The sequence below is a fragment of the Uloborus diversus genome, chromosome 7, assembly GCF_026930045.1.
Source record: "Uloborus diversus isolate 005 chromosome 7, Udiv.v.3.1, whole genome shotgun sequence".
In the NCBI taxonomy this organism is placed as follows: domain Eukaryota; kingdom Metazoa; phylum Arthropoda; class Arachnida; order Araneae; family Uloboridae; genus Uloborus; species Uloborus diversus.
Window position 1 is genome coordinate 6,368,034 of NC_072737.1, and position 24,538 is coordinate 6,392,571.

A 24,538-nucleotide genomic window follows, 5' to 3' on the forward strand; every position below is an offset into this window, starting at 1 on the left:
GACCGTTCTTCTGTACGATAATATTTATTTCACAGTATTCTCTTTCTTATTTTATTTTTGTAACTAATTTATTTTATAATTTTTCATCTTTTAATATTTTATTTTCCTTTTTTACACATTGAAAATTATTTTTTGTTTCATTATCTCCTGTGTCCACACTACACTTTAAGATACGAATTTTCGATTTAGAATTAATGCGCTATTTCATGAAGGTTCATGTTTTGGTCTTTATTTGTACATATTACTATTTTTGCAATTGAAACTGTTTTGGAGGACAGTATTAAGTAATTTTTTTAGAGATCAATTTGGCTAATTTTCTGACTTCACATCAATTTTATTTATTTACTAGTGATACCCGCACGGCTTTGCCCGTAATAGAAAAATCAAAAGGTCTTTTGGTTCGCCTGAAATAATGTATGGTAAATTTTCTCCCCAGTTGGCTTGTACCCATCTTACGATTCCACGTTATGATGATTTCGTATCTCGCCAATTGGCTTCTGCCCATGTTACGGTTCCACGTTTTGATAATTTCGTAATTTACTCGTCTATCTTATGATATTTTTTTTCTTAAAATTGGAATAGAAAAAGAACCACATCGAATTTTCGAAAAATCGCTTCGAGGTGCACACCCCCATGCTACAAACTAACTTTGTGCCACATTTCATGAAAATCGGCCGAACGGTCTAGGCGCTATGCGCGTCACAGACATCCTACAGATATCCTACAGACATCCAGACATCCTCCGGACAGAGAGACTTTCAGCTTTATTATTAGTAAAGATTTTTCTTTTTTAAAGTAAAATTTAGCTATTTGAATGAGTACCTAACTGGTCTCAAACTGCGACTTCTGGTCTGGGACATATACTGTCAGGCCACCGATTATATGGAAAGGCTAATTTGCAGTTTACAGGCGGAAATGGACGAGTCTATTACCTTTCAGGGATGGGTTTTTCTGATACAGATGTGGTGCCGTTTGCTTCTCAATTATTTCGAGTCATTTTTTTTTTTTTTAAAAATGACAATTTATTCACTGCAATAATTTTTAAATCAAAAATAAATTCGATCTGTTTTCTCATTCAAAAATTGATTTGTTTTGTTTACAACATAACTTTTAGCTTACCATTTTGGTTTTAAATTTCCAAACGAAATGAAAATTTTCTTTCTGTTGTTTCCATAGAAACTCATTTCGTGTCCAGTCATTTTTGCTTCAATGAAGACAATAAATAAGTACGGCCTGGTGAAATTATGAAACTCGTGCATCAAAATCCCATCGCTATTTTGCTTTTTCCTCTGCTAAATTCATTCAGATGGAATCGTCTTAACTTGGCCAATTGCCAAATTACATACAATCCGTGGTCAAACGGTATCTTACCACTCGGTTACCGAGAAATGTCTTACAAAATGAATTATTGTTCATTTTGTGAGGCATCTAAACCAAACCAAAATTTTTGTTTTGATTACATTTTTATCTGCATATTTTCTTGCTGTTAGCTAATTTTAAATAACTTTCCTTTAAATAATGTTAATGCTAGAATGAAAAATTTTCAGTGCACTTGAGTTATAACTCTAGCAGAGAGATCACCGGCAACTTTTTTAACCGACTTCAAAAAGGAGGCTGTTATCAGTTCATACCGTATGTATGTTTTTTTTTTTGTTTGTCCACTCATAGCGTCTCACCTAGTGAACCGATTTTGATGATTCTTTTTTTAATGGATAGGGGATGGCTCAACTTAGGTCCCATTACTTTGTTTGACCATATTTGTTCTGTAGAAAAAAAGTTATGGGCAAAAAACAGTACATTTCATGCAATTTCCCCATTAAATGATTAAAATGATATTGTAGCGAAGTTCGCACTTTCCATCCGTGGATAACGGTGGCTCAGTGGTAGAATTCTCGCCTCCCACACGAGCGACCCGGGTTCAAATCCCGACTAGGACAATGTGAATTTTACTAAAATTTCGTTTCTACTGCGTCCCGTATTTTCTCGAATGTTCTATTAATTTCTGTATCTTTCCAAGTCTGGAAAGTGCCAGCACTTTCTCAAGTTGTATATAAGGAGATGTAACGTTCATTCGTGGTTCTGAATAAAGATCTCGAGTTGAGACTAACGAGTATTCGCTTCATTTTGCTTTCACATTGTCTTCGCTATCTTCATCTACGCGACAATATGAAACTCATTGTTATAAAAGTTTGGTGCCATATAACATTAATAGTAATTGTAATGATAATTTTGAATAAAGGCTTTTCTAAAGCAATACAGTGATATAGAGCCGAACTTCTTACTAGGTAACTTCTTACTTTCACTGAAATATCTACATTTACACTAAAAAGAATGAAATAAAAAATTTTGAAAAAAAAAAAATAGAACCGACTTCAAAATTGCTCTAAAAAGTGAAAAATAATTTTATTCTTTAAACACCATCGATAATGCTTTTAAACATAATTTTTGAAGTTGGCGCAAAAACGATAGATAAAATCATTCACAGCCATAACTCAACTACAACTATAAATTTAACCAGGCCCAGTTTCTTCACTATCACATAAATTATGCATTGATGACAACATATTTGAATAACGATATCAATGTTTCGTTCGTAACTTTGGATGCTTTTCTGAAAAAAATATGAACGGAGCATGGTTACACTGGATTTTACGTTTTGTTTTTGCGCCAACTTCAAAAATTATGTTTAAAAGCATTATCGATGGTGTTTAAAGAATAAAATTATTTTTCACTTTTTAGAGCAATTTTGAAGTCGGTTCTATTTTTTTTTTCAAAATTTTTTAATTGAACGACATTCTTGAAATGAACGAGTAAAAATAAGAACTATCCTCTGATAAGCGGATCATTAAAAAGAATGACCATTGCCCGTCTCTAGCACTCACCGCCGTAATGAGTGACGTCATCAAATCAACCGACCCGTGCGAGCGACCGGTTGTTCTGTTCGAACATATCCTATGCTGACACAGAAAACAAGACTTAGTGACAAAATTTGTACTAAACGCCTTAAAAATGGCGATAATAATGAAAAGATTTGCTTATGACCTCAAAATTGAGCAAATTACGTTAGTTTCACTTTTTTTATTTTATTTTTCTAAAACATTCACGCCGACCTAGAAGTTCTTTTACGCTCCCGCCCCTTTAGTTGAGAACCACTGTTCCTAAGCATGATGAGTTACCCAAAATTTAGAAATAATACCGATGTAAACAATTAAAAATAAATTATTAACCTGATTCAAAGTGATACTGTCACTCATTGTCAGGGGCGTGCACAGAAATTTTGGGGCTCGTAACAAACCAAAACGTCGTTTTGGGCCCCCTCCATATTGTTTACCCCAACGTCCCTACAGATATTTCATCCCTCATTAAACAAGTTTTAGGCCCTCTTCAGGCTTGGGTCATCAGATGTCCCTTCTCCCCTCCCCCTTGTGCATGCTCCTGCTCATTGTCACTTTTACCCATATCTAAGAGTGGATATAAAATATATTATTTTAATACATAAAAAGGATTTCTAGTCATAATAATCGTAGAAGCGAACCTAATGACTCCTAAGATTTGATGACTTAACTAGGAAAACGAGGAAAGTATTCCTTTAGTCAATTTCTTTGACTTAATTTTTACTTAGTCATTAAGGTTAAACCCTAATAATTTAAAAGTTCTCATTCATTTGGGGTTTTTTTTAATTCCTTTAAAAAAAAAAAGTAACTAGGCCAGTAATAAAGGTTTGGAACTTTGTTTCAAAAATCGCTAGAAAATGGTTCTTATGGAAAAACTATGTACTTACTTGGCTTATAGGTTAACTGACCGATGCTCATGCGTTCAAAATTGAGTATATACACGAATTGACCGCTCTTGCGTCCTGTCTGAAAAAAAAAATGAAATTCTCATATGTAGTATGATAGCAAATTCACTGATCGAGTAACGCACTGTGACGTCACCAACAATGCAACACGCTCAACGGCATGATAATTTGATATAATGATATTTTTTGGAAATGTTTGACATGCTTTACTTTGAGAAGGATGAACTTTTCTCCACAACACCTCACCTCTTAATTTTTAGCCTTAGGTTTCACAAGGCTAAACTGTATCCGGTCACTTAACTGTTTTAATGGTAAGACTCATTTTAGGAGAATGAAGAAACGAAAAAGTGGTCAACAGTGAACGCTATCTACTGGAGTGTAGAGTTCATCCACTGGAGTTGGGGTTAGAATTTCAACTTTCAAAATATCACCTAACAGGTAATTGCTTGATTCAAATGTCGAAGCAATTTTCACCTATCATAATTGGCTTATACTGCAATGCAAATGCCAGAAAAGAGTTTAAAAAAAAAATTAATTTCAAAGGAATAACCATTGCTTTTCTGGACTCAAACTTTGGACCTCCGTTGCAGCCGAACTAGGGCCTATGCAGTCAAACCGCTTCACCTGGGTTCATATCTGGTGGGAATTAACCTAAATCCAGAATTTCGTCCAGATCTGTGACCCTCAAGTTCGTGCCGTTTGGTTGTAAGCTTTTGTAGCTTATAAACTCCGATGCTTTTCACTAACTGCGATCTTCACAGATAAATGGTAAAGAAGAGCAGCGATATTAAGTGAAAGTCTGTTTCATTGGAAAAAAAAAACGAGCTCATCACGTGACTTCCTTTTACGCTAATTTAAGGATAATAGTGCTTTCAAATTGGAGTAAGCAAAGAAACGCTTCAAATATTTTCACGCCAAGTTTGTTGCAAACCGAAGCAAAAAAAAAAAAAAAAAAACCTTTTATACAGATTAATTTTTTCCAATATTGGCAATTTTAATGTGATTCAATGGTTAACTCTCTAAATATCGCCAACAGTAGCCAAATTGAAACCAGATTTAAAAAAAATTACACCACGTTTGTCGCCAAGTTGGTGATAAAACTTGGCGACCAAAAGCTTGGCGATATATTGCCAAGTGTTTGCCAAATTATAACACCACTTGAGTTTGCATTGAAATTAACAATGATTTCCCCCCAAAATGGTGAGAAAGACCCCCTTTGGAGCATCGGACTGCAATCAAAAAGGGAGGTGCACAACTAGACCCCACTAGGAGTGTACATACCAAATTTCAACTTCCTAGGACGTACCGTTCTTGAGTTATACAAGATACATATGCGCATACATACGTACATACAGACGTCACGAGAAAACTCGTCGTCATTAACTCGGGTATCGTCGAAATGGATATTTCGGGTGTCTATACGTTCTTAGGCATATATCCACGTGTGGTCGGGTTGAAAAAAAAACTCAATATTCATTCGGGGGCGAGCAAAATGGAAATTAAGGCCGATTTTTGACTGAAATTTCTTTCGCGAATACAATACTTCCTTTTTAGTAAAAGAAAGTAGAAAGGACAGAAACTTTTAAAATGTTGAGAAAAATTTTGAGGGCGATGTGATAAAAGCGATTTGGACCACATTGAAAATGATTATTAAACTGGAAGGATATCAACACATCAACTGTTGATAATAATTTTGATGAGGTTAGGTCTCTGTTCTGTGCTAATCGCCGATCAGCAGTTGAAAAATTGTCTTTGTTTGGATTCGTATCACGACAATTTGGCCACTCACCATAGCAGACATAGGACCATCGGCGGATTTATGGGGGGGGGGGCAGAGGGGGGCAATGCCCCCCTAGTTTTGGGAGGACTTTATGTAGTAACAGCATATTTTCCACAAATGTTTTAAAAAATCATTTTTTTTGACTAGTTTAGAAGGGCATGGGTGGATTTATAGGAGGGGGGTGCATAAGGTGCAATGCCCCCCAGTTTTGGGAGGACTTTAAATAGTAACAACACATCTTCCAAAATCTTAAAACAAAATGATTATTTTTTTTCTTTTTTGAGTAGTTCAATGAAAATGAAGAGAATAGCAAATGTCTTTTTCTGATGGGAGAAAAGAAAAAAAAAAGAACATTAAATACAAATAGTACAGCTGTCATTGGGGTGCTGAAAATATGCCTAAATTCACTATTTTGGACTGAAAACCATTTGAGCAAGTATAAAAATGAAAATATAGGCTAAACGAGCTATGCATTTAGCTGCAACACTTATAATAATTGACAATTATTTTTAAATCAGAACCTAAAAAAAAAGGGAACCCCCCACCCCCCATTTGAACTAACAGAACGATCTACTTGTTATGATTTGTTTTCTATCTTTTCAGAATGTTTATTTTCAATTTGCGTGATTTCAAAAACTAGATATTTTTTGTTGTTTACAGACGAAAGATTTTGAAGAGCCTTCTGGATTCACACGTTCAGATTGGTAAAATTGTAAAAATCCTTTAACCGTGAAAACTGACGAATTTTCATAAAAATTACAAAAATCTGCAGGTAAAAGTGAATTACATATTGCGCCGGATTTGCCTATAAGATAAACAAGCTATAGCTTCGGGCCACTGCTTTGAAGTGGGTCCGTAACTCGTAAAAAATTGCATGATTTGTTCCTTAAAAAATGGAAAGTGCTTGAAAAAACTAATTTCATTTTCAAGTGCTTGAAAACCTTGAGTATTTGGAAACGTGTGGCTACAAACCTTAAATTTTAAAATTTCTAACAAATCGTAGGGGGAGGAATGCCAAAATATGTCAAATTCAGCTCCTTGCTACATCCTGCATCAACAATGTAAAAATCATGGTTCTTACGTTTGTAACATATTACTTGAAATAACTTATTGTGACTCACATGTTTCATATCTTGCTATTTATTTAATCCCGAATGCAGTATTTTGGAAATTCTTTTGTGTTGATTGTTTTTATCTTGCTTCTACTGCATATTGTTAATTTGTTTAGCCTGGAAAAAAAATAATACACGGCCTCTATTCCTTTTCGTTTTCTGCACTGCTCAAAATTAAAAAAAAAAAGGTTGTTGTAATGAGAGAATTCTATAGTTTATTTTTTCTTTTAAATTTAAAATAACTGTTTTTTTTCTTTTTCTTTTTTTTTTTTTCAAAGTTTGAATAATACTGTGCAACTGTATAATCTAGTACTCAATTTCAGAGACTGGAAAGTGCAAATGAGGTGCCTTAAATTATCAAATGTTCTAAAATCCCCGAAAAGAATTGGCGCAGTATAGCCTGCTAGGGCTCTTGTGCCAAAACACCCAAACTAACCAACCAAACCTTGAAAATAATTAGACAAGTGTTTGAAACTCCTAAGCAAAGTGTGCTTCTATTTTATTTCTTATCAAGTGTATAAATTATGAATTGTTCTAATGAGTAGTATGTTACTCTCATGTTACATATTTTCTAAATCTGTACAGCATTTCTTTTAAAGTATTAACTTACATCACAAAGCACATTTAAATCATAAAACTATTTTTGAAAAAAATATTTGTCTACTTTTTCCCGAGATTTTTGTCTATCCAATTAACCTTTATAAGGCTTCAAAATGCAGAATTTCATATCCAGTTTATAAAATTTCCTTCGGGGGAGAAACCCCGGACCCTCTAAAATGGGAGATATTCTATATCCCACTTAAAAGGGAGCCTTACGTCACTCTCTTGATACCAGTCACCTCTCTTAAGGTCAAAAAAAGGTCTTTCAAAAAGGACAGCATGAAAACACACAGTACTGAAAACGATACACGAAAAAAGTAAAGCATGGCATCCTGCCCCCCCCCCCCCCAGGAACTCCGTCTTAAATCCGCCTATGCATAGGAAAAAAGCGGCGCTTGGCCACAAGATGGCGGACGTGTTTCTACGTTTTCTACCATTCAGGGCTTTAGTCTTAATATGAGGCGTGGGGGGGGGGGCCACTGAGAAGAGATAAAATGGAGGGAGTGAAGACTTTCATTCATGAAACTCAGACCCCAATTCACGTGATACATTTTAAAGCAAAGCAATGGGAGAAATTGGGTTTCCTTCGCTAGTTTTTACGCAAAACGTGGCAACCATTCGCCGTTGTGGAGTCACTTGACTTGGGGTCCTTGGGTCAGCTTTTGCTAAGCCAGTGACTGGACTTGCTCACTCCATTTTAATTCATGCTCGAAGGGCGTGGCCTTCCGGTAAAAAAAGGTTGGGCATCTCTAAAGTAAAATGTTGCTCGGAAACTTACTTTTTTGTTTTCAGCTCTCAAGCGCTCAGCGTCTTTGTGGAAGAACCAGATGAAGAATCGGAATTCGTCTATGGTCGATAGGGAATGAACGAAACCTGTGAACGAGAAACGTATTCATATATTATGATGAGGCCATGACATTGAACTTAAAAAAATAGTGTATTGCGGTTGAAAATTTGCAAATGGTATAACTTACTTGTCGGCACGCTAAGCATGACTTTCGTTTACACTAGTTTGTATGAATACCGTACAATGTAAATTGTTGTTTCTTATCCCGAACGTGATCTGTTTAAAATCGTAAATGTCAAATGAAGTATAAGAAGCATTGGTAAATGAGATAAAACATCAGGTGAATTTCCTTTTATCGAAACTAAAATACTGCAATTAAAAATTAAAAAAGAAAAAGAAAGAGAAGAAAATAAAGAAACGTGCTTTTTGCTGACATTAATGACATTAACTTTAATTTAAAAACGGTAAAGATCAAACACGAACTCGTTTAGTTGGAAAAGTGTAGTAAAGTTAAAATTGTTTCCTTTTCTAGAAAATTTAAAAACTAAATCAAACATAATATAAAACAGTTAAGAATGAAAATGAAGTGTTTGGGCCTTAATGATCCCTAAAATAAAGCTACGAGCGGATATTCCCCAAAAGGATTTTAAACTTTTAGAGCTCTGCGAAATAAAATTTCTACATCTCAGTTGATTCTCCATACTTTTTTAAGATAATTTTTTTTAAAAAAAGTGATGTAGCATGATTTATACTTTTTCGATCTAGGTGTATTTTCTCAGTTAATCATAGGGAACATTTTAACACTGCTGTGCCGATCAAGGGGGGGGGGGGGGAACGGTAATACTCCTATTAAGACTTTGAGTGAATAAGTGTTGATGATGATTTTGCTGATACGTTGAAAAACGTTCCGACCTGAATTAGAAAAAAATGACAGTATGTATTTCTGCTTTAGCCCTGGCTAATGGGCAGTAATTTACTGAATATAAATTGACAGTATGGTTCAAAATGACAGTATCGAGGAGAGTGGTAGTGATTATTAATTAAAAAATTATTTTGCCAAGAACATTCCCAAACAGAATTCAAATGACGAATGAAACTATGTAAACATTTCTACAAAATGTTCTTGTAGGGTCGATTGGGGTAACGATTAAAATGTTCTAACCAGCATGCACTGCAGAACAGTTTGTGCTATTTGGGTAATTTGTACCGTCAAATATTCAGTGCTAGCAATGCTACACAATTTGACACAATACGTGAACTTGTGAAGTATTTTTATGCAATCCGTTTATTCATGCAACATTTTTTTGATTTTCTATGAGTTTTTTTTTTTCTGAGCAATAACGATTACTTATTGCTTTCATTTGACTGTTTTGATGTCCTATCTTTTCATTTTCCCACCGCCACCCTCCGCACCATCACCGTCGACCGGCTCCTCACGATGCTGCTCCTCTTGCGAAAGCCGTCTCCAGGTTGCATCCATGTCCTACACATACGCGCATACATCCACAACTGCACACACACACGCACACACACACACGCACACACACACGCACACACACACACATACACACACAAGCACATACACACATACACCTACACACACATACACAAACACATACACACACATACACAAACACATACACACACGCATACATACAGACACCTACGCATGCACACTCAAAAACATACACACACATTCATGCTTGCACACAGACACAAACACATATGCCTACACACACATACACATACCCCCCCCCACACACACACATTCATACACACAAATACCCATACACTTATGCCAGCACACAGATACAAACACATGCCTACACACACATACACATACCCCCTACACACAAACACACATACCCCCACACACAGACACACACGCCTACATACACACACTCGTGATTGCGAAAAACATAATTTGAGTTCAAGATGTCAAAATTCAAATTAATTTTAATTTTTTTTTTTTAATGTGTCAAAGACTGAACATCCTGTACATTATAGGAAGACGCAGCAAAAACTTTGTACAGTCGAACTCGCTTATAACGAGCCCTGGTTTAACAAGAACCCAGATTTAGAGAGGAAATCAGAAATATTTGGTTGGTACAATGCTAAGTTTATGGAAGCATTACTCGATTTTGACGAGCAAACCCCGCTTAAAGCGAGCAATATTTTTTGTGGTTCGTAAAATTTCAATTGACTTCCGGCTCAGCTTATCCATTGTCGGTAAATTTTCTTTAACATTCCAACCAAAGTTGGTAATAAATCATAAATCTTGAGAACAAGAGATGACAGAACTTTGTTTTAATTTGCGAAGTAAAGAAACATTTAAAAATTATATCTGAGTATAATATTGGGGTGGTTCAAAAATAAATGTAAAAAAAAGTTTCTCCTAGATACCGGGACACCCCTCAATATTTTTAGACTTGTGGATAGCAATATACTGGAAGAATTTTAGTTTCCTATTTTAACTGAAAGAGGGTGCTCAACCCCCTCCCCCAAACTTCAATAGAATAGGGGAGGGGGGGGGGAGTTTTTTTGAATCACCCTAGTGTATAAGTGTATTCCTTAAAAAGAATGACATAATAAAGAGACATTCAGAGAATTCAAAGCAAAGTAATCAACTTATTTGGGTGTACAGTGATTAAAAAGAAGAAAAAAAAAAGCGACTGGGATGAATTTTTATGATTTTTTTTTTTTCACGAACTCGCTTTTTACGAGCACTCTGTTATAACGAGAAAATATCGCTGTCCCTTTGTTCTCGTTATAAGCGAGTTCGACTGTGCTCCTTTCACGAAAAAGATAGACCGAAAGTAAACGAACAGGTCACTAGGTTTGCCACTATGGCTACATTTAAAAGTTTTCTCTGGACTACAAGAAAAAAAGTAAACCAAGTTTGCTTGAAGTAAGCGGGGTGGCTGGTGTGTAAAAATCAGCATGAATGTTCAAAGAAAAAAAAACCTTCCTACCTTTAAAGTCTGCGTCACCCACATTAACCACTCGAACCAAGGAACCTTCATTATCATAGCCAAGGATGCCAGACATGCTGTACGTCCTGCTCACCTATGAAAAACACAGACAGGAATTTTATTGACATCATGCTGAAAATAATGTAGGGGTTTGAGGGGCAATGTGAAATAATTAAGATGACTACGCTGTTTCAAAATGATCAAATTGGAAATTTGTTTTGAAAATTACAGTATAGAAAGAACTTTTTTTTTTTTTTTTTTTTGAAAATTGCATTGAAATGATATTTTTATTTTGGCAGTAAATTTTTGTTTTAGAAAACAGTGGAAAGTGGTCACTTTTTTTTTTCATAGTGCAAAGTGAATGAAAAATTTTCTATTCGACTGTAAAAAAAATTTTTGATCAAATAATCAGGAAATAAAAGGTTGAATGAATAAATGACAAAAACTAAACTAGTATGTTGTGGCCATCACGAAACTTTCTTCTATATTTTTCCTTTTTCTGATCCCTCCCCATGCTTGACGAGGAAGCAATATTCCTAACAGAAACAAAATTACACATGCAAAAACTTGACGACCATCCCAATGTCTGAATTATTGTAAAAACAAAACAAAGAGCGAAAATTGAAAGTTACTTTAAAAGCCTTACTTCAATTAATTACAAATATTTTATTTATTAACAAACATAAGATGGCAACAGTTAAAAATTTTAAATCATTGAGATAATATTTCCGATCATTTCCATACAATTAAAATCACGAGAAATACGCAGACGACAATCTATTACGATTTATCTTTCTTATTGTTGCATTAATAAAACTATTTTTATTCGCAAAAAAAAAAAAAAAAAATCAACACCTCTTGGAGCGATTGGAGTCAAAATTGAACCAAAGCCTGTTTACGTATGGATTCACATATATTCCAAATTTCAACCAGAACGTAGCATTACTTCTTGAGATAGGGCACTCACAATGGAAAAAAAGAACGGGCGATTGCGCTACCCCCCCCTTTTTAGCTGTTGACACCAAAATAAAATCAGCTCTTATACCCACTAAGGGCTACTTGTCAAAAATTTTTTGTTTGATTCCGTTCGTTATTTCTTGAGATACAGCAGTCACAATTGACGACAAAAAACGTTCTATAGCTCAACCCCCCCTTTGAGTTATTCACACCAAAATTGAATCAGCACCTGCTCCTGTTAATGGCAACATATGGACCAAATTTTGTTTGATTCCGCCAGTTACTTCCTGAGGAATAGCAAGCACGCGTAACTCAAAAAACTTCCCATTGCTCCACCCCGCTTGGAGGAATTCGCGCCAAAAACTAATGGGCACAAGTTCACATAGGGGCACATATGTGTACCAAATTTCGTTCGATTTCATGCGGTAGTTTTTGCTGTAGAGCGGCCACAAAAAACTGGTCACACACAGACGTGACACACATACATACACACACACATACATACATACACACATACATACACACACACACACAGACAGACAGACATTTTCCAAAAATAGTCGAAATGGACTCAGCACACCTCAAAACGTTCGAATCCGTCAAAATTCGAAATTCGAAAATTTGCACGAATCCAATACTTTCTTCTATATATTAGATATAGAAGAAAGTAAAAATAAACGAATAATTAAATAAATAAATTAATTAATGTATGAGGACAAGTAAATGAGTAGAAGAGTGAATGAATAAAAAAATAAGTGAATGTGAATGAATAAATAAGTGAATTACAAAGTTAAGGTATGCTAATAAAGTAATTAATAAAGAATACTAAGGTAAACGCACCAGTAGTGGCCACTGCTTCAGTAGTGGCCACTTTAAGGTTTAAATTCGAAAAATAAGGATTCCAGGTCTCCCAATGGATTCAAACTTGTAGGAGGTAGAGCATCATGGAAAACTGTTATAAATTATTTAGTACGGTCGTCTGGATTGTCCATGTTTTTACTTTCTTCTATATCTAATATATAGAAGAAAGTATTGGATTCGTGCAAATTTTCGAATTTCGAATTTTGACGGATTCGAACGTTTTGAGGTGTGCTGAGTTCATTTCGACAATTTTTGGAAAATGTCTGTCTGTGTGTGTGTGTGTGTGTGTACGTATGTATGTATGTGTGTATGTATGTGTGTCACGTCTGTGTGTGACCAGTTTTTTGTGGCCGCTCTACAGCAAAAACTACCGCAAGAAATCGAACGAAATTTGGTACACATATGTGCCCGTATGTGAACTTGTGCCCATTGGTTTTTGGCGCGAATTCCTCCAAGGGGGGTGGAGCAATGGGACGTTTTTTGAGTTACGCGTGCTTGCTATTCCTCAGGAAGTAACTGGCGGAATCAAACAAAATTTGGTCCATATGTTGCCATTAACAGGAGCAGGTGCTGATTCAATTTTGGTGTCAATAACTCAAAGGGGGGTTGAGCTATAGAACGTTTTTTGTCGTCAATTGTGACTGCTGTATCTCAAGAAATAACGAACGGAATCAAACAAAAATTTTTTGACAAGTAGCCCTTAGTGGGTATAAGAGCTGATTTTATTTTGGTGTCAACAGCTAAAAAGGGGGGTAGCGCAATCGCCCGTTCTTTTTTTCCATTGTGAGTGCCCTATCTCAAGAAGTAATGCTACGTTCTGGTTGAAATTTGGCATATATGTGAATCCATACGTAAACAGGCTTTGGTTCAATTTTGACTCCAATCGCTCCAAGAGGTGTTGATTTTTTTTTTTTTTTTTTTTTGCGAATAAAAATAGTTTTATTAATGCAACAATAAGAAAGATAAATCGTAATAGATTGTCGTCTGCGTATTTCTTGTGATTTTAATTGTATGGAAATGATCGGAAATATTATCTCAATGATTTAAAATTTTTAACTGTTGCCATCTTATGTTTGTTAATAAATAAAATATTTGTAATTAATTCAAGTAAGGCTTTTAAAGTAACTTTCAATTTTCGCTCTTTGTTTTGTTTTTACAATAATTCAGACATTGGGATGGTCGTCAAGTTTTTGCATGTGTAATTTTGTTTCTGTTAGGAATATTGCTTCCTCGTCAAGCATGGGGAGGGATCAGAAAAAGGAAAAATATAGAAGAAAGTTTCGTGATGGCCACAACATACTAGTTTCAGCTGTCTTCCAACGCTTCTCCATAACGAGGTATAAAAACATTGTGTTGTCTTATGAATAGAACAATGCTCAAAAATAATATTTTTAGAGCTGTAACCATGTTATGATATGTGAAAGATCATGTTTGGAACGTTTTCAACTCGAAATAGTTGCTTTCTTTGGCTGACAGTTTACCTGGCCACTACTGGTACCAAAAAAGTTGGGAAATTCAAAAGTGGCCACCGAGTGGCAACTACTGAATCAGGAAGGTTTTTCATAAATCAACTCAATTTTCCTTTTAATAGGTTGTAATACCTTAATATAATAACCTGCGTCATTTCTAATGTAAAATTATTGTGTGATCTAATAGTGGCCACTCGGTGGTCACTTCTAAACAACAATATGGCCACTACTGACTCATGTACAATGGCCACTGATGGATCAAATTTCAGGTTTGGGAAAAAATTGAAAAATTGATATTCTGGCATTTAAAAAAATAGGACAATTGAGGAAGAATAGGGCTATAATATGCTCATTGAGTTTCAAATATGGTAATTAATACTGTACACTGTAAAAAAAATCCGTAAAATTTACGGAAAAAAAACTGTCAGCCAGGACGCCAGTTTTCTTCCGTTTATTTTACAGAAATCTTCCGTATTTTTATTATTTCATTCAAGCTGATTTATTATTTTATGAAGATTAAAAAATGAAACTATACTTTCATAAATACATTTCAATATTTACTATACTACTACGAAATACATGTATAAAAAGGTAAATTTTCGAATATGCCTCTGTAACAGATGACAAAAAAACATAATAATAAAATATTGATTAGGATGCAATGAAATGGAAGTTGCAAACGATTTAAGACTTACTCGCTTTAAATAAATATAAGATCAAAAACTCGAGCACGAGAACCAAATTCCAAACACGCGGACGAAATTTCGAAGATTCGAAGAAAATCAAAGTATAACCGGTTACAGATTCAAAAATACAGAGAAATCCTGTATTTTATTACGAACAGTTTTTTTCTGTTAAAAATACGGATAACTTCTTCAAAATTTACAGTTTTTTTTTTACAGTGTAGCCCCACAGTTTAAGGAAGCCACAAAATATGCTTCACTGTGGCTACTGCTGTGCGTTAAACTCTTGTATGGACAGGCCCGGATTACTCATCACGCCATCCCCTAGGCCCTAGCTTAGGGGGCGCATATCATAGAGGGAAAAAAATATTAAATAGTTTGTTGGATGAAAAAAAAAAAAAAGAAAACAGGAGTTTGGCGCGCTAGAATATACAGAGGAGAAAAATTCAACTAGAACCGATTGCAACTTGCCTGCTGAGCAGGTAAAAAAATGCAGAGGGAAGGGCCTTATATTTGATCGATTTAATCCCTTTTCTAATCAAAGCAGATAATTTTTAATTTCTTAGGTTTAAGAAATCATTTCTTGAAAATACAGATTTTCTTATTAGAAGTAAGTCACACACCATAAAATCAGTAAAAGCCATGATATATAAAATTTTCAGTTATGAAGCTTGTTTAAAGAACCATTTTTCTCTTGGAAGTCTTTAAATCATGTCAGTAAGTATGTGTTTTGCAATTAATAATCTATTTATTCATATTTATTAATGACTGCTAATAGTCAGGAGCACCCGAAATTCAAAATTTTTGGGAAGGGGGACGAACTGAATACCGAATAATAAAATGCGAGCACTGTACTACTAATAGTTTTCTAAAATATCTGTGACTAGCAATAATTTAGTGCTTACTAAAATTATGTTTACAATAAATAACATAAATAATAAGAAAAAAAAATTAAATCAAAGTACTTAAAAATTAATTTACCAGACAATACCAGATATTTACCGCCAAAGTATTAGGATAGGTTACAAATATTGTAAAACTTCCGAATATGTGAAATATGTAACATTTACGGACTTTTTAAAAAATTTACCTTTGAAAATTCCCTAATTTATGTATTTTATCGATGTCCAAAACGTCCGTAATTAATTCTTCAGACCGATTTTATTTTCTAAAATATTCATTAACTCAAGGCACAGCTGAGAATTAATGATAATTTTTGTGAGTCTCTTGAATCAAAACGGATGAATTAACATTTTATCATTGAATGCGATCGGCAAAAACTAGAAGTCTAAATGTCCTCATCTACACAATGAGACATATAAGGAGGGTTAAAAATAATGCTAAATACATAATTATAAATGTCCAAATGGTAAAATCTCATGAAAAGAAAAACGAGCGAGTATTAGAAAAGTAGATGCAATCGGATTTCGAAATGTGTGAAAAATTGGGATTGACGAGTAACAGCGTAAAAAATAGCCAAGATGTGTATGTTTAATCTAATGTGTAAAATTCGATAAATATTCAAAATGTTCTTGAACTCAAAATCCATGACCAATAGACAATTTCCATGTTTTTTGAGCATTTTTTGCCGAAAATCATGGCTTTCCATGAACATTTTCGATCATAGACGAATTCCATGTCTTTCCAGGTGCGCGGACACCCTGCCTTTAGTAGTATTGAAATCTTATGCTACCAATATCCGATATCCATTGATGTGCCTTCGTAAGTTGTAGGAAACAAATTGTCCTAGAATTACATTGAGTAGTGTGCTTATTTTATTATTAATTATGAATGATTTTGAAGTGATGGTAATTATTCAGTTCATACTTACCAAAGTTTATATGTATAATACTTATATAAGTACATACATTTTCTTTTAATTAATTTTTTAAATTAGCCTACAAAAATTACAAATGCAAATTTTTTATTTAAAACCTTTTCTTTTATCCTAAGTACTTATGTACTTTGAAGAAAGAAATGTACTATAAAAATGTGATTAGTACAGTGAAATCCCGTTATAACGAGCTTCAAGGAACCGCAAAATTTGTTCGTAGTAACGAGAATTTTGTTGTAATGGAATTCCTGTAGCGCAGTAGAAATGAAGGCAGGACTGAAAAGTTCTTTCGCTGAAATGAATATTTCGTTGTATTGGTATTCGTTGTAATGGGATTTCACTGTACATTGGTACATAATGTAACTATCATATTGAATCAATTTTATTCATCAGTTATTTGAATTTAAAGTAAGTAATGTAAATTCTAAGGAAAGGATGTCAGATGGCCACTACTAACTCATGCATGTGGCCACTACTAAAAATCTCAGATTTTGGAGTGGCCACTAATGGATCAAATTCGAGGTTTAGGAAAAAATTAATAAAAAATTGAACAAATTGAAATTCTGGCATTTTTGTAAAATGGGACGATTAAGGGAGAGTTGGACTATAATACGCTCACTGAGTTTTGAAATTAGTATTGATATTGTAGATCCACAATTTAAACTAGTATGTTGGGGCCATTACGAAACTTTCTTCTATATTTTTCTTTTTTTTCTGATCCCTCCCCATGCTTGATGAGGAAGCTATATTCACAACAAAAACAAAATTACACATGCAAAAACTATTGCAAAAGCAAAGCAAAGAGCGAAAATTGAAAGTTATTTTAAAAGCCTTGCTTGAATTAATTACAAATATTTTATTTGTTAACAAACATAAGATGGCAACAGTAAAAATTTTTAAATCATTGAGATAATATTTCCGATCATTTCCATACAACTACTAGTATGTTGTGGCCATCACGAAACTTTCTTCTATATTTTTCCCTTTTCTGATCTCTCCCCATGCTTGACGAGGAAGCAATATTCCTAACAGAAACAAAATTACACATGCAAAAACTTGACGACCATCCCAATGTCTGAATTATTGTAAAAGCAAAGCAAAGAGTGAAAATTGAAAGTTATTTTAAAAGCCTTGCTTGAAATAATTACAAATATTTTATTTGTTAACAAACATAAGATGGCAACAGTTAAAAATTTTAAATCATTGGGATAATATTTCCGATCATCTCCATACAATTAAAATCACGAGAAATACGCAGACGACAATCTACTACGATTTATCTTTCTTATTGTTGTATTAATAAAGCTATTTTTATTCGCAAAAAAAAATAAAAAAAATCAATACCTCTTGGAGCGATTGGAGTCAAAATTGAACCAAAGCCTGTTTACGTATGGATTCACATATATTCCAAATTTCAGCCAGAACGTAGCATTACTTCCTGAGATAGGGCACTCACAATGGAAAAAAAGAACGGGCGATTGCGCTGCCCCCCTTTTTAGCTGTTGACACCAAAATAAAATCAGCTCTTATACCCACTAAGGGCTACTTGTCAAAAAATTTTTGTTTGATTCCGTTCGTTATTTCTTGAGATACAGCAGTCACAATTGACGACAAAAAACGTTCTATAACTCAACCCCCGTTTGAGCTATTCACACCAAAATTGAATCAGCACCTGCTCCTGTTAGGGGCAACATGTGAACAAAATTTTGTTTGATTCCGCCAGTTACTTCCTGAGGAATAGCAAGCACGCGTAACTCAAAAAACGTCCCATTGCTCCACCCCCCTTGGAGGAATTCGCGCCAAAAACCAATGGGCACAAGTTCACATAGGGGCACATATGTGTACCAAATTTCGTTCAATTTCATGCGGTAGTTTTTGCTGTAGAGCGGCCACAAAAAACTGGTCACACACAGACGTGACACACATACATACACACACACATACATACATACACACACACATACACACACACACACAGACATTTTCCAAAAATAGTCGAAATGGACTCAGCACACCTCAAAACGTTCGAATCTGTCAAAATTCGAAATTCGAAAATTTGCACGAATCCAATACTTTCTTCTATATATTAGATATAGAAGAAAGTAAAAATCACGAGAAATATGCAGACGACAATCTATTACGATTTATCTTTCTTATTGTTGCATTAATAAATCTATTTTTATTCGCAAAAAAAAAAAAAAAAAAAAAAAAACACCTTGGAGCGATTGGCGTCAAAATTGAACCAAAGCCTGTTTACATATGGATTCACAACATATATTCCAAATTTCAACCAGAACGTAGCATTACTTCTTGAGATAGGGCACTCACAATGGAAAAAAAGAATGGGTGATTGCGCTACCCCCCTTTTTAGCTGTTGACACCAAAATAAAATCAGCTCTTATACCCACTAAGGGCTACTTGCCGATAAATTTTTCTTTCATTCCGTTCATTATTTCTTGAGATACAGCAGTCACAATTGACGACAAAAAACGTTCTATAGCTCAACCCCCGTTTGAGTTATTGACACCAAAATTGAATCAGCACCTGTTCCTGTTAATGGCAACATATGGACCAAATTTTGATTGATTCCGCCCGTTACTTCCCGAGGAATAGCAAGCACGCGTAACTCGAAAAACGTCCCATTGCTCCACCCCCCTTGGAGGAATTCGCGCCAAAAACCAATGGGCACAAGTTCACATAGCGGCACATATGTGTACCAAATTTCGTTCGATTTCATGCGGTAGTTTTTGCTGTAGAGCGGCCACAAAAAACTGGTCACACACAGACGGGACACACACACATACACACAGACAGACAGACAGACATTTTCCAAAAATAGTCGAAATGGACTCAGCTCACCTCAAAACGTTCGAATCCTTCGAAATTCGAAAATTTGCACGAATCCAATTCTTTCTTCTATATATTAGATATAGAAGAAAGTAAAAACACACAAAATATACTTAACTGTGGCTACTACTGGTGCGTTACCTTACGTAAGAGGTTTAATAAATGATTGAATAATTGAACGAAATGAATTATTTCACTTTGCCCCATCCACTCTTCCGCACATGTACTTGTCTAATTCTGCAAAATATTTGAAATGCAAATAAATTAATACTGCACCGATTATAAGAAGCTCTCAATAAATATTTCATATGTTCGTTACAAGAAATTTATCATTTAATAATATCACTACACTCTTATTTTTACTTTCTTCTATATCTAATATATAGAAGAAAGTATTGGATTCGTGCAAATTTTCGAATTTCGAATTTTGACGGATTCGAACGTTTTGAGGTGTGCTGAGTCCATTTCGACCATTTTTGGAAAATGTCTGTCTGTCTGTGTGTGTGTGTGTGTCACGTCTGTGTGTGACCAGTTTTTTGTGGCCGCTCTACAGCAAAAACTACCGCATGAAATCGAACGAAATTTGGTACACATATGTGCCCGTATGTGAACTTGTGCCCATTGGTTTTTGGCGCGAATTCCTCCAAGGTGGGTGGAGCAATGGGACGTTTTTTGAGTTACGCGTGCTTGCTATTCCTCAGGAAGTAACTGGCGGAATCAAACAAAATTTGGTCCATATGTTGCCATTAACAGGAGCAGGTGCTGATTTAATTTTGGTGTCAATAACTCAAAGGGGGGTTGAGCTATAGAACGTTTTTTGTCGTCAATTGTGACTGCTGTATCTCAAGAAATAATGAACGGAATGAAAGAAAAAATTATCGGCAAGTAGCCCTTAGTGGGTATAAGAGCTGATTTTATTTTGGTGCCAACAGCTAAAAAGGGGGTAGCGCAATCGCCCGTTCTTTTTTTCCATTGTGAGTACCCTATCTCAAGAAGTAATGCTACGTTCTGGTTGAAATTTGGAATATATGTGAATCCATACGTAAACAGGCTTTGGTTCAATTTTGACGCCAATCGCTCCAAGAGGTGTTGATTTTTTTTTTTTTTTTTTTGCGAATAAAAAATAGCTTTATTAATGCAACAATAAGAAAGATAAATCGTAATAGATTGTCGTCTGCGTATTTCTCGTGATTTTAATTGTATGGAAATGATCGGAAATATTATCTCAATGATTTAAAATTTTTAAGTGTTGCCATCTTATGTTTGTTAACAAATAAAATATTTGTAATTAATTCAAGCAAGGCTTTTAAAATAACTTTCAATTTTCGCTCTTTGCTTTGCTTTTGCAATAATGCAGACGTTGGGATGGTCGTCAAGTTTTTTCATGTGTAATTTGGTTTTTGTTGGGAATATTGCTTCCTCGTCAAGCATGGGGAGGGATCAGAAAAAAAAGAAAAATATAGAAGAAAGTTTCGTGATGGCCACAACATACTAGTTATGCAATGGGGTCATTTCCAAAATTTTAAAAGTATTTTTTTTTTCTGAAAAAGCATGCTTAAAAACATAGGATCTGACCCTTTTTTAATGTCTTTATTTAAGTTTCATATTTTTGAAAAATACTTTAATCGGTGCGCTTTTATTGTTTACACTTCTGTCGTGTGACATCACAAATGATGAAATGCCATTCAATGTTGCCATTCACTGAACAAAATATTTAATTCGCATCTTTAATCACGTGTATTGGCAACGATAGGGTTGATAGCAAGCTTAGAGCGCAATTTTAATTCGCTGCTTGATTATCATAACGTGGAAACGTAGTAGAAAGATGCGCCAAATCGCATCATTTGTGACGTCATTAAGACTACGCCTTGTTTGAAAAATCGGACATTTTAAAAAATTAATTAAAAAAAACTGTTGGGAAAATGAAAGTATTTTCTGGGTCCATGTAATTTTTTTTTTTTTTTTTTTGCTCATTCCATCCATTTCAACGGTTAAAAGTAGTACTTTTGATTGAAGGACCACCCCATTGCGAAAAATGTTTCATACTTTATATAGAATGAATGTTACTGTGCTTTAAATTTTACGTAGGGTAACACCCCCAGTAATTGGCAGGTCACCAGTGATTGGCACTTCCAACAAAAATAGTCTAAAATAAGATTCATATCCAATCTTTTAAAAGTAGAAGCCTATATATCAACTCAATGTACATTTACTTTAAAGATTATATTTTCAATTCATGTTACTAAATGGTAGCAGAGCATAGGAAAGAGAAACAATTGTGGCTTGTGTCAAATCAACTATTTTTGTTGCAAAAACTTCTTATCTGGCTTAAGGGAAGCATGTGCATCAATCCATTAAAATCTGACTTAAAATATATTTTACTTTCGCTGTCAAAAGTTTTGTTTAGTTAAAAAGTGTTACTCTTGAGTGGGTAGAAATATATTTTTGTTCCTTTTTGGATTTTTGAAATAATTATGGATGCCATTTAGTGGTGCTTCAGTTTTGCTAGCCTCCAGTAGTTGGCACACGTGCCTATAAACACTAACGTGTTGTGCAATATGTCACTAGTTTGATTTCTGATACTTTTGCAGTAACTATATTATATAAACAATAAAAAACAAATATGTTAGGCCATCAGTCAGATATTGCGACTGTACGGAATTGGTTCATTTTTTATGATCCCTTAGAATAATCGGGTCAATGTTCCTTTTTCTGTGGAAATAGATGTAATTTGTAAAATCGAAACTGCATACCGACTAATGAAACAGCAATAATCTCGATAGTTTTTCCCAGGCAACACTCCAAATTCATTTTTATTTCTCTAAAATACTGTTTCAACGTCAAGATGTGTAATTTAACATTAATTTATGTAAAATTACCTACTTTAAATTAACATTAATTATGTTTCTTATGATGAGAAAATTTGTATGTAATCAAAAAGTGAAAAATAAAGTGATTTCCCAGTTCTATTAACATGTGCCAATTACTGGATCACAAGGTGTCATACACTGGGGTATCAAGTGCCAATTACTGGGGATTCTGGTAACTTTTTATAGAAATATTTTTATAAAAATATCGTTTCAAATATTTTTGATTTTAGTGAACTGAATAGATGCACAGATGTGCATTCTTTAATGCAAAAATATTTGCAAGTGAATATTTTTTTTCTAAGTAATGAAAACAGAGGTAAGTTTAAGGGCAAACTCTTAAAGAGCCAATTACTGCGGGGTCGTTACCCTATTAAGTATTTCTTGAAAACGTGTTATAGTAATCAATATAGTCCTTCTAATTGTTTTTTATGTGAAAAAAATATCTATTTTACAAATTTATAATGAACTTTTTGCTAAAATTTACACGCGTAAATTACATTAAGCAAGAATTAATAGATTGTTGTGCAATATGTCACTAGTTTGATTTCTGATCCTTTTTCAGCAACTATATTGTATGGGTTCTACTACTGATTTGAATCCTACAGCATATACTGTTCAAATTTTAAGAGAATTAATAAAAACGAAATATGTTTGGCCATCAGTACGTTATTGCGACGATAGAGAATCAGTTCATTTTTTATAGTCCCTTAGAATCATCAGGTCAATGTTCCTAATGTTCCTTTTTCTGTGGAAACAGCTATAATTCGTAAAATCGAAACTGCATACCGACTAATGAAACAGTAATAATCTCGATATTTTTTTCTATGCAACACTTCAAATTCAATTTTATTTCTCTAAAATACTTTTTCAACGTCAAGATGTGTGATCTAACATTAATTTATGTAAAATTACCTATTTAATATTAACAGTAATAATGCTTCTTATGGTGATAAAATTTGTACGAAATCTAAAAGTGAAAAATAAAGTGATTTCCCAGCTGTATTAACTTGTGCCAATTACTGGATCGCAAGGTGTCATTTACTGGGGTATCAGGTACCAATTCCCGGTGATTTTGGTAACTTTTTGTACATATATTTTTATAAAAATATCAATTCAAATATTTTTGATTTTAGTGAACTGAATAGATGCACAGATGTGCATTCTTTAATGCAAAAATATTTCCAAGTGAATTTTTTCCCCTAAGTAATGAAAACAGAGGTAAGTTTAAGGACAAACTCTTAAAGTGCCAATTACTGGGGTCTTATCCTATTTATAGATTATTTTTTCGAATGATCTAGAGCCGCTATATATACAAGCTGATGCATTCGCTTAAGTTTAGCCATTTTGGATCGGATTTTTCATTGTTGCGGAGTTAGGGTTACGAAAGCGAAATTTCGGGTTTTGTCAAATTAGCCATAAGTAATACTTTATTTAATAAAAAATTCACGTGCCGCTAATCATTGCCAGCAGTGAGAAACCACCAAACGCGATAACTCGCCAGAAAAGACAACCACTCAAACTCGAGCTCCGATACACAACATGGCTGAAACTAAGCTGATGCGTCGGCTCGTATATATAGGGGCCTTAGAATGATCGAGTAACGCTCCTGACGTCATCAAAAATAAAACATGCTCCACGGCATGAAAGTTTGAAGAAAAAAAAATTTTTTTTTTGGTAATGTTTGACGTACAATGTTTGACATATTTTGACTAGAGCCCCTATAACTGGAGAGGCCGACGCATCCGCCATTTTGGAGCAAGCGTACAGCAGGGAAAGCTACCTTTATTGGCAATCCTTCGCCAAACAGGGAACGAGAGAGTCGGAGAGCGAAGGTGAACCTTGGCGAAATTTTGGAAACAGTTGGCGTCGTTTCCAGGCTGCCAGTCACTTCGCGGGCTATTATTTATCCCTTCCTTTTTTTTCTTCTGCATCTGCTGGAAATCTGAAGAGCTGAAATCCTTTTTTGG

The 24,538-nt window shown here is 34.5% G+C and overlaps 1 protein-coding gene across 1 annotated transcript in view; it reads right to left on the minus strand.

Moving 5' to 3' along the window:
- The window catches only part of LOC129226595 (retinal-binding protein-like), a 94,163-nt gene that overhangs the window by 12,780 nt on the left and 56,845 nt on the right, over positions 1 to 24,538 (minus strand). Inside the window, exons 6-8 of the mRNA XM_054861219.1 lie at positions 11,051 to 11,144; positions 8,070 to 8,164; positions 3,782 to 3,860 (exon numbers count right to left, since the gene is read on the minus strand). Coding sequence (XP_054717194.1) covers positions 3,782 to 3,860; positions 8,070 to 8,164; positions 11,051 to 11,144 — 268 coding nt within the window. The remainder of the gene's footprint in view (positions 1 to 3,781; positions 3,861 to 8,069; positions 8,165 to 11,050; positions 11,145 to 24,538) is intronic.